Source organism: Chinchilla lanigera, unplaced genomic scaffold, assembly GCF_000276665.1.
Source record: "Chinchilla lanigera isolate Chin_1 unplaced genomic scaffold, ChiLan1.0 scaffold00117, whole genome shotgun sequence".
Taxonomy (NCBI): Eukaryota; Metazoa; Chordata; class Mammalia; order Rodentia; family Chinchillidae; genus Chinchilla; species Chinchilla lanigera.
In genome coordinates this window covers 2,451,420-2,463,150 of record NW_004955518.1, presented here as the reverse complement: position 1 = coordinate 2,463,150, position 11,731 = coordinate 2,451,420, and the positions used below count along the sequence as shown (strand labels likewise).

The window sequence follows — 11,731 nt, the reverse complement described above, 5'->3', positions numbered from 1 at the left end:
TAGTTACTTGGGCTTCAATTCTACAGAAAAGGGACTGGAAAAGTCATTCTATGAAATAACTCATTAATATCTGATGAATGATTCAGTGTTACGGGCCTACATATGTGACTGATGGTCACGTCAGTCATGCTTCTCAGCTAAGACTGCCTCTGTTCACATGGGATGGTCAGTAAGTAAGCCTTGCAAGATGACAGGAGTTCAGTTCTTTGTCTCATTTCTCAGAAAGAAAAATAATAGATAAAATCTTCAGACTTAAAAGGAAAAGGGAAGGGCATACACAGACACAGACACACACACACACACACACAGAGGCACACATGTGCACGTAGATATTTCTTACCTAGAGGGGCAACATAATTTAATGGCAAGAAGGCATTTAAGTGGCAAAATGACCAGAAGACACTTCTAATTCTTAAGACACTATAATGAGACAGTGGAAGAATATTATTATTAGGTCATTCTCAAGACAGTGGTCGGGGCAGTGTTCCTATGGAAAGACAGCATTTGTGAGCAGCAGGAGTTTTTCAGTGAAATTGTCCCTTTTGCCTCTTATCTGGCTTTCGGCTTGTGGCAAGAGATAATAAATACCCACTGTAGAAAACACGAAAAATACACAAAAATGGTTTTTAAAAACCACCCATAATCTCACTACCCAGTGTGATGACTGTCAATATTCTGGTATAGTACAAAAATTTTTATTATCTAAATAAACATGTAAATATTATCTAAATAAACATGTAAATAACAATAAACATTGCTTCCTTTCCCTTCTTTCTTCCTTTCTCTTTCACCCTTTCTCTCTTTATCTTTCTTTCTTTACCTTCCCAACCCTTCCCTCTTTCCCTCCTGCTCTCCCTCCCTTCCCTCCTTTTTTGAGTTTTTCAGAGACAGGGTCTCACTATATAGTCCAGGCTGCCCATGAACACACTATGTAGTCCAGGCTGGCCTCAAACTCACAGCAATCCTCCTGCCTCAGCCTCCCAAGTGCTGAGATTACAGGCATGTGCCACCATATTCAGTAGGTCCTGCTTTAATTTAACTTTATATCACGTGCATTACTTCAGGTTTAAAAACATTTTTATAATTATCACACACATCTGTACGATAAAAACTGACTAGAGAGAAAAAAAAAACTGACTAGAGAAAACAAGAGGAAAAATGAGCAATCTAAAATACTGAAGAGGGAAGATGATCACCCCAAGTACAGATTACCGATTGTCAGTCCTCAAAGTTACGGGGGAGAACTCTCAGATGAAAAATCAGGAACTAGTCCAACACCAACAACTTGTTACACTTACAATGAAAAGGTAGTTGTTAGCAAAGGTAGAATACATAATGCTAGATACCAAGAAATAACCGTCACTGTGCAACACCAAATGATATTTGTCAGATTAATGTATTTTTAGAGAAAACATGTACAAAGGTGCTGCTGCTTGAAAGTACACTGTTCCTAACGTGCTGTCAAATTTCTGACATCAGGCCCTTTGTCCGCAGACTCAGAGAGGACTGAGAAAAGGAAGTGAGCAGTAGATACTGTAGAACTTTCCACCACTTAGCAACGTCCCCCACCCCAAACGAGTATTATTGTCAAGGACAAGAAAATAAATCAGGTGGTATTCAACCTCTAGAGAAGCACTCTGTGTTTGCAGGCGGTAGATCCCGAAAGGACTGGCCCCTCCCCTTGCCTCCAAGCTAGCTCCCATTTCCCATTACCGCCTGGGGTGGAGATGGGCGGGTGAGGGTCGAACCTGAGCCACAGCCCGCACGAAAGAGCTCAGATAAGGACCCTGAAAGATTGTAGTTTAGTACAAAGATGATGGCTGTGCAGTCAGAAAGAAACCACATTCCAACCCAAAGGTCGCCACCTTTGTGACATTTGGAAAATCATCCAAACTTTCCAGGATTTTCTTTATACAGCGGGGATGATATAACCTATTTCTCATAGTACTAGGTGTTTTATGAAAGCTGGTTATTAACACTTATGATTCATTTTTATCTCATATAGTTCTACCTGTATTTTAAAATTTTATCATGGATTACAACTCATTGTAATGGTGGTCCTGGCTTGTTGCCCTTGTTCATTTCATTTTTATCATTAATCTACTGGACTTATAATATTCCAAATAGATTCCTTCCATCCCAGAACTTGTCATTTGATATTTAATAAAGCATATAGATGGCATTGATTATACTCTTTAAACATTCATTAAACAAAAAAACTCCCTCAATTTTTTTCACTGAGAGCCCTCTATATGCTGAGCATTATGCCAGTCGATATGTCTAGAACTTAGTAAATCTTGGTTGCATAAGAAAATCAAAGGCACAATTGTCTCAATATACTTAGAAGAGGGCTTAGACAAATATTAAAGAAAAAAGTAGAGAGTTAATAAAAATGTGCAATTCTAAATTGCAACATGAGTTAAAAATAATGTTGATTTAATTTTTAAAAAGCTTCCTGCTAGGGAAAGAACATAAATTAAAAAATCATACGTTACAGTAGAACAGTAATTAGAAAATTTTATTTTTAAGCCATAAATTAGATAAATAATTTTGAGTAAAGTGTTCATTTTTTGTGGACTTTAGTTTCTTTGGCTGTAAAACCAAATACAGAGGTCACAAACAAAAAAATTTCTACATAACTTACAGCAGGCGTGGTGGCACATGCCTGTAATCCCAGGACTCAGAAGGCTGTTCAGGGCCAGCCTGGGCTTCATAGTGAGTTCAAAGCCAGCCTGCACTGCAGCAAGACCCTGTCTCAAAAACAAACACAGGAAATCACAATGGGAATTAAAAATTATTTCTATATGTATGACATATTGAAACTAATGAGTAAGTAGAAAGATAATAGTAATTACTGGTAATTAGAATAAAATGCATAAGTAGAAATAAATTTAAAGAGAAGTTGAAAATAATGAGCTATGTATGTAATTCAAAAAGGTAGTAAAGCCAGGTGTGCTGGTGCACGCCTGTAATTCCAGCACTTTGGAGGCTGAAGCAGGAGGATTGCCATGAGCTTGAGATCAGCCTGAACTACACAGCGAGACCCTGTCTCAAAAAAACAAACAAAAATGAAAAACAAAACGCTAGTAAAAAACCAAGCAGAAAAAGAGAAATTGTAGAATTAACAGTGAAAATTAATGAAGTAGGAAAAGTAAAAACATAGATAACCAACAAAACCAAAAGCTGCTTTTGGAAATAATGCACATGAGACAACTTATGGAAAATTACGGGCTAATTTCATGTAAGAATTTAGATGCATGGTTTTTACATTATGCATTAATATCTTATAGATCTGACTACATCTCATTCAAACCGACCACTAGAATATCAGGGTCACGGTCATTAGGAAACTGGTTTAAGCTTCAATGGAAGACAATCGCCACGAGATACTCAGAAGTCCAGGTTCTGCATGCCTAGACTTTTTGTTTGAAGAAGGTCTGTGTCCCAAAGTAATAAATAAAAATTAGAGAACATATGAGAGACAAAGGCCAGTCCTTTAAATTCAAAGACAGTTGTCTATAGTGGATTGCTTATTCTTCTAGAGATCTCTTCTGGCTACTTTCCAACCAACTGCAGGAGTCTGAGAATTGTTAGTGGCTTTTTGGGGGGCAGTACTTTGAGACTGAACTCATAGCCTTCACACCAACCTACATCCCCAGCCCTTTTGTATTTTGAGACCAAATTTCATTAAGCTGCTCAATTGCCCAGGTTGAGCTCCAACTTGCAATCCTCCTGCCTCAGAGTCCCAGAGTGTGGAGATTACAGACCTGTGCTACCATGCTCAGCTTCTGTTCATTCTAAACACAGCCTTTGGGGGCCAGGGATATAGCTCAGTGGCACAAGTGCCTGCCTGGCAAGTGTAAGGTCCTGAGTTCAATGCCTGGTACCAAAAAATACATACATACATACGTACATACAGACTTTGAACACTTCTGGACATTACTTTAGTTTCCTGAATTAAGTTCTTGTTCTCAACTGACCATATTGCCTTGCTTTTGCTATTTACTCATTGATGGCCTAATTATTCCAGATGTACGCTGGCTGTGTAAGTGAAATATATCCTATTGAAACATATGGGAGTAATCACCCTAGAATCATCTGTCACAAGGTATGCAGGCACAGGCTGCCATTTCTATTCCACATGAGAAGTGAGCTACATTTAAGTGAGTCCTTGGTAAAGGCTTGTGTATAGAGAGACCTCATTAAAACAACAGCAATTGATTCTTTGTTCACTTTGATGGATTTTGTTCCAAATAGTGCATAAAGTATAGTGGGATGGTTCTTGTTACTGTAAAAATAATAAATAATTATCCTGTTTTATCCCATTTTTTTGTACCAACACCATTCATGAAATATAACTCTTCATATACTTAGAATGAACAAACTAGTGAACTAGTTGACTACTGTGGCACAATTATTGCCAAGAAGAAAAAATTACTACACTATTTTGGTGTTTCATTAAAGTCAAGGTAGTTGTAATTTCAATGTCTAAGCTGTAGTAAGGGAAATGGTAGCAGAAAAAGGAGTAGGCAGGGTAGTGAAAGGGAAGGACAGTGAAGGGTGGGAACTACTGTCTGTTATAACATCTATTTAGCATACAAGAGACTTCACTTAGAAATGTCCCGGCTAGAGTCTTCAGTGAGCTACTTTTTACAACTAGTAATAAGATGAAAGCCATATTAATGTCTTATGGGAATCACTGAAAACAGTGCCAAAGGCTACTCTCTCTGGCCATTGTAATAATGCAGGTCTGGGAGGCAGTAGTGATTTGCCTTCTCTGAAGATTCAACAGAGCTGAGAGGCTCTGGAGCTAAAATCTTACTATTCTTCCAAAGAAGGGCAGCATAAAGAAGTTCTACTTTCATTCAATTAGTATGTATTCAATGGGAATATATTTCGGCTACCGAATCATTATCACAAAAAGAATTTACAGAGCACTTGTATACTATACTAAACACCATGTACATAATTTTGAAAATATATCCATTATAATCAGCAAGGTAGTTTCTTTCATGTAATCTTAGCTGTATAACAGAAAGTGGTTCTTGGCCGAGTGTGGTGGCTCATGCCCATAATCCCAGCACTCGGGAGGCTGAGGCAGGACAATTCTTACAAGTTCGAAACCAGCCTGGGCTACAAAGTGAGCTCAAGGTCAGCCTGAACTGCATAGCAAGACCCTGTCTCAAAAAGACAAAAAAAAAGAAATTTAGCTTGAAAGTAGCTATAAAGGGATAGACAACTAGGATTTTCACCGTAGCCCATAATTAGCCAACTTTTAAGACCAAAACCTCTCTGTATCTCACTTTTCTCATTTATAAAATGGGGCCAGTACAGCCATACTTTATACAATTGTGAGGATTAAGTGATATAAAAGATGTGTTTATCTACCAGGAGTTTAATAAACAGGGATTGTTATTGGGGAGACTTGAAGGGCTATTTGACTATAGTCTTTAAAAAGTCTAAATTGAATTATTTGATGTCACTTAACAGTTCTGTGGTGAAGTTAGAAATGCTTTGAGTTTTGAGAAAATTCTCTAAGTAAACATTTTCATCAGTCAGCAAAGACTGACTTGGTTCAAATATGGAAAAAGTCTTTTATTTCTATAAAAGAAATGCTGTTTCTTTTATACACCCTGATGGGGCTGGGGATCTAGCTCAGCAGCACCAGTGCCTGCCTGGTAAGTGCAAGGTCCTCAGTTCAATTCCCAATGTGTGTACAGTATAATTTTCATTGGTATTCAAAAACAATCAAAGAACACTTATAAATTTAAATAAATTTTGGGAAAATACCGCCCTTAGCATTTAGAATTTTTCAGAAAAATCCCAGAACATAGAGGAATAGAATTTGAACTCGGACACCCAAGTACCCAGAAGTAGTCATGAACCTTAAGCAAGTTATTTAACCTCAGGGCTGGGGATTTAGCTCAGCGGCAAAAGCGCCTGACTGGCAAGCGCAAGGTCGTGAGTTCGGTTCCCGGTACCGGAGAAAAACCAAAAAACAAACAAACAAACAAACAAACAAGTTATTTAACCTCCTTGTAAGTAGGTACTTCTAAAATGAGAATAATGCACCAGGGATATAGCTCAGTGGCATAAACACTTGCCTGACAAGCTTGAGGTCATGAGTTTGAGTCCTAGTACTGAAAAAAAAAAAAGAAGAAAATAATGCCTCCTTCCTCAAAGGATGTATATCAAGTGTGCCTTGTGGACTATAAATTCAACTTTTTTTTTTTTGTTTTATAAACATTATCTCCTTTGAGGATAAAAAATTGTCTTGCTGAGCAGAAATATGTTAGTAATTTAATATATGCTACAAAAATTAATCAGTTATAAATTAAACTATTCACTAGTATGTGAATGAAGGTATTAATATAAATAGTCTGTGAAATTTACAATAGTCAAATAGCACACATCTCATCTAGAAAATGTACAATTTTTCTGGAGAGCAAACTGATTAATAACATGCTTCAATTTCCTCCTGGAAACATTTCTTCACAGATGAAAATGTGATTTTTCATTTTATAACTTATATTCAAGCACTTGACTTTTTTTTTTTCCTTCCAAATGACATTCAAAAGTCACAAATATGTAGTAGAGTAATTGCTGAAATGAAATACTGGCATATCTTCTGCATACTTTTTTCTTTAATATTTATCTCTGTCACTGAAGAGTTCTGAGTATAGGTATTTCCTTCCTGGTTTTTTATTTTATTTTGTTTGTTAAAACAGACTCTTGCTCTGTTGTTTGGGTTGATCTCAGACTCACCTAGATCCTCCTGCCTCAGCCTCCCAAATGCTGGGATTATAGGCATGTGAAACCATGGCTTCTGGCCTGGCTTCTGGCTTCTTGCCTGTTTTTTCTTTTCTTGTTTTCTTTTCCTGTGTTCTGAGAGCACTACCACTACAGAATTACTTGGTTTTAAATATTGAGCCAACATTTTAAAATGGTTTAGAAAATTCTAGATTACTTTTAATATTCTAAATTTAAATTTCTAAAACAAAAATACATAGGTGAACTCATGCATTTGTACTATTTTTCAAAGATAGCCAGGCGTGGTGGCGCATGCTTGCAATCCCAGCACTCGGGAGGCTGAGGCAGGAGGATCATTTCAAGTTTGAGACCAAGCCGGGGATATAGCTCAGAGGCACAAGCGCCTGCCGTGCAAGTGCAAGGTCCCGAGTTTGATTCTCCGTACAAAAAAAAAAAAAGAGAAGATCAAGTTTGAGGCCAGCCTGGGCTACAAAGTGAGTTCAGGACCACCCTGATGGGGCTGGGGATCTACCTCAGCAGCACAAATCCCTGCCTGGTAAGTGCAAGGTCCGGAGTTCAATTCGCAGCATCCAAAAAAAAAAAAACCAAAAAAACCAAAAAAAACAAAGACCAGCCTGAACTGCATAGCAAGACCCTGTCTCAAAAAAGACAAAAAGAATATTTTTCAAAGGTTTACAGTTTTAAATTGTAATTTTCTTCTAAATATACATACTGCATTTATTTTCTTTAAAGCAGCTATATTCCAGCCTGTGGCTCTGAAGATATACCCATAAAACCAACACAGCAGCAGGTTTACTTAAGCAGCTTTCCCAGAAGTCGCTTCAGATGTGTAAGTTGATATTTTATTGTATTTGTAGAATACAATTTTTGTTTTAAACTGTATTTCCATGTGTTTCACAAAAATGCTTCTCAAAGAGTGAAATATCCCAGAAAACCTGTGTGTTACACTTGACACACAACTGCACAAATGAACAGTGTACAATGTTGGTTGTGCATTAACTTCCACGCACAACTTTTGGAATCTGTGTTCACAAATGCATGTTTCTGCAAGTCACCTTTATTTATAAGTGACAGTAATTTATTTTTTTTTTTTTGTTTTTTTTTTTTTTTGGTTTTTCTCCGGTACCGGGAACCGAACTCACGACCTTGCGCTTGCCAGGCAGGCGCTTTTGCCGCTGAGCTAAATCCCCAGCCCCAAGTGACAGTAATTTAAATTAAGGATACAAAGAAACCTGCATTTGTCACTCAGAGTTTTCGATCAGTCCATAATACAATGTATGGAAATGGGAAAGACAATTTTGTATATTTGTTTGTTACTAACTCAGATCATTGAAACGAAAACAATTTTTTTTTTTTTTTTTGATACAGGGAATTGAACTCATGACCTCTGGCTTTCCAGGCAGGCACTGCACCGATGAGTTATATCCCAGGGCCCCGAAAACAATTTTTTAAACAAAAAGAAAAACACTGAGCCATTTTGGAGTTCTTACAAATAGGCACATTCTGTTCTAACAGTAAATTTTATATTTTATGGTAGAATAAACATTAAACACAGCTAAATATGCAGGCTGACTTGCAATAACTAGAGGATTTAAATAAAGTACAGGGAAATATTAGAGTTAATAGAAAAGTTAATTGAGCAGTACATCTTCGGAATGAAAATAGTTGAAATCGACTCAGTCAAAAGGCAATGACAGAATAAAACATGCGTATTCAGGTGTTTCTCATTGCTTTTTTTTTTTTGGTCTTTTTGAGATAGGGTTTCACTATGCAGTTCAGGCTGGCCTTAGCTCACTTTGTGGCCCAGGCTGGCCTTGAACTCGCAAAGATCTTCCTGCCTCAGCCTCCCGAGTGCTGGGATAACAGGTGTGCATCACCATGACCGGCTCTCATTGCTTCAAGTACATTATTGTACATCACATTTGTGTGCTCCTTCTCTAGATTCAACTGAAAATCAAAAATACTTGGGATAAAATAAGTTGGTATTGAACATGTACAGACTTTTGTTGTCATTAGTCCCTAAATGATACAAGCATTTATAATAGCATTCATAATATACTAGTGTTACAAGTAACACATCATTTTATGTAAGGGACTTACTTGACTATCCTTAGATTTTTTGTATTTGAGGGGGATCCAGGAACCAATTCCTCACAAATACTGAGGGAGACTGCATTTGTGTTCATGCATTAAGGGTCATGCACATTGTGGTGATAAAGGGAAAGGGGCAAGAAAGGGAGACAAACTTCTAAAATTCAGATTTCTGTAATTGCAGGACGTGTTTTTTGGGGGGATGGTATACTGGGGATTGATCCTGGGGCCTTTTCACTTTACATTCTCAGCCCATTTTTATTTTGAGACAGGCACTCAATAAATTATTTAGTATGGACTGCAACTTGTGATCCTCCTGCCTCAGCCTCCCAGAGGGCTGGAATTACAGGCATGCACTACTATGCCTAGCTAGGGTTTTTCTTTATAGCTTAGCAGGATTTGAAGGAACCTAAGCAGGAGTTTGAAAGTGACATGGCAGGCCAGAATTAAATACACTTGATAAGATCATTTAAATACATTTGTTATATATTAATTTTTTTTAAAACCTTCTTTTATAAAAGGATTAACTCCTCAGGGAGCTCTACCATCAAAACAACCAAAACCAACAAAACACTCTTTGCTATCAGTTATGGGAACAAGTACAGTATCTGTTTCTTACAGGGTTATCTCAGCAACTCTTTCATTCTGTCAGTTTTGGGTAAGACCTCAATATATCTGTTTCAACTATACCAGCACAGTCATAGCAAGTATTTATGGAGCCCAGGGGCTGGAAAAGTTGTTTGGGATAATTTACAACTTCAACTTAAGGTAACATTTTGAGAGATCAAGAGCATTTTCTTTCACAGGATAGTTCAAAGAACCAGCGTTTTGCCAGTCTACGTTCCACTGTAGTTTTAATCAGTCAGAAAACTGTTGAAAAAGCAAGTCAGATTCGTATTTCAACAATGGACAGTAGTCATTAATCAAGGGTATCACTTGCAACAAAAGAATAAAAAAGTGACTATTTTTGTAAAATATACACATGGCCATGCTATCTAAAAACAGCCATTCTCAAATTAACAATATCATAAAACAAGTACTCGTTTCACATCTTGATTTTTTACTGCCATTATCACTTTCAGTATTTTTGAGCGTATACTTTATTTACTTAGCAGAGTTCCACACTATCAATTTAAAGACAAAAAATCTTGTTTTCTTAGTTCAGGGAGGACACGACAGATAAAGGAACGTGTATCAGTTTTGAAATAGGATAGACAAGGATGTCAACAGATTATTTCTATTCAATAGTAATTGAACAGTGACATTCTCACCTTTTGGAGGGATGAAATGAGGGGAAAAGCTCTGAAAAAAATCAAAAGTAAGGTGTTTAATAGCCAACCAGAAGTCAGCTAAAAGTCTACAACTTAATGTCCAGAAATAGGATAGATTTCCTTTGTCAGAAGTCTACCCATAAGCAGTCAATATTGCTCATGTATTGAGGGGTCATAGACATTTTGGTGATAAAGGGGGAGTGAGGGAGTGACAAATTTCTGAAAATTCAGATCTCAAATTTAAAAAATAAAAAATATTCTCTGGTTTTTAAACTTACTTTTAAAAAAGTTCCTGGCTGGGAAGTATTTTTGCAGAAACTAGCAAGGGACTGCTTAGAGCTAGGTTCTGACCTGTACAGTCAGGCTAGCATCTTGCAGTAAGTTGCCTCAATCAAATGTAACACTGCTTCCGTAGAACTACGCGCAGAACCGTGAAATGCAGGGTTTCTGTTCGAAACTGCAATTTCAGGTCCTTTTGCGCTGCCACCCCTGAAAGGACACTGCGTTCGCCGCCGCACTGACACGGTCGGGACGCGCAGCTCCCCCGCCTCGTCCCCAAACCCGGGGCTCTGGCTTTGAGACCGGCGTCCCCGTAGGTGAGGACGGCGGGAGCCGCTCCCTTTCGGGCCACGGCCCACCCCGGCGCTCAGAGCTGTCGCCCGACGCCTGGCCCCTGCTCCTCGCGGGGCGAGGGGGCCGCACGGCAGCCACAGCCGCAGAGCACAAAGGCGACGCGACCGCACGCGCCCCGCGCCCTCCGGTAGGGGCGAGCTCGAGGCCGGGCGAGCCCAGGCGCGGGCCGGGAGCGCCACGCAGGGCGCAGCGCCTGACTCCTGCGGCGGCGGCGCCTGGGGACGGGAACTCGTGATGCTGTCGCTGCGGAGAACAGCCTCGGTACCCGCTCCGCAGGCGGGGGACGCCCCCCCAGGGCGCGCGCACCGTCCCGCCCCGCCCCATCCCCGGCCTCGAGCCCTGGAGCCCGCGCCGGCGCGTGAGAAAAGAGCGGACACACCTAACCCCGCGCGGCCGCAGCCCCGCACCCTTCCCCAACCCCCACCGGGCGCAATCCCTCAGCGCGACCCGGATTCGCTTCCTCGGCAAATTCCCCACCCCCACTGCCCCAGGCTTCGGGGCCTCCGTAGCCTTCGGCAATTTCCGTCGAGAGACCCAGCATTCGGCAAGGTCCGAACTCCCGCCGTCTCTTTCCCCGCCAGACCCGACTTTATGTGTGCGGCGCCGAAGCGCATGCGCAGACGCCATCTTCCCTCTTCTCTCTGACCTGCCCCCCCCCCGCTCTCCCCGCCGCCGCCGCCGCCGCCGCCGCCTCCTCTCGCCGGCGGTCGCCCCTCCTCCTTCTGAACCCGCGCGCTGGTCCCTCCTCTCCCGATGCCGCGAGAGCCTGGGGGATACGGCGGAGCCGGAGGAGAGCACTAGTAACAACCACCACAGCCCCTCTCCGCCCGCAGCCCTCCCCCGTACCCACCCACTCCCCCGCCCCGTGCGCCGACAGCGACCGGCCCCACCTCGCGTTCCTCCGAGCGGCGTCGGCTGCAGTCGCCCCGCCAGCCCGTCCGGCCGTCCGCACCGCGAGAGGAGCC

At 40.8% G+C, this 11,731-nt stretch overlaps 2 protein-coding genes across 2 annotated transcripts in view; one reads left to right on the top strand and one right to left on the bottom strand.

Annotated features, from left to right (window-relative positions):
• Positions 1 to 2,709: 2,709 nt before the first annotated feature.
• On the bottom strand, positions 2,710 to 11,393 carry LOC102027890. Its single transcript, XM_005409121.2, has 2 exons — positions 10,134 to 11,393; positions 2,710 to 2,750 (listed from the first exon to the last, which is right to left on the bottom strand). Exon 1 carries the CDS (start codon positions 11,391 to 11,393, stop codon positions 10,599 to 10,601), a length of 795 nt encoding a protein of 264 aa, XP_005409178.1. The 3' UTR covers positions 2,710 to 2,750; positions 10,134 to 10,598.
• A 238-nt stretch (positions 11,394 to 11,631) lies between these two features.
• The window catches only part of Tsc22d1 (TSC22 domain family, member 1), a gene marked incomplete in the record, with an annotated part of 128,954 nt that continues 128,854 nt past the window's right edge, over positions 11,632 to 11,731 (top strand). Inside the window, 1 exon segment of the mRNA XM_005409075.2 lies at positions 11,632 to 11,731.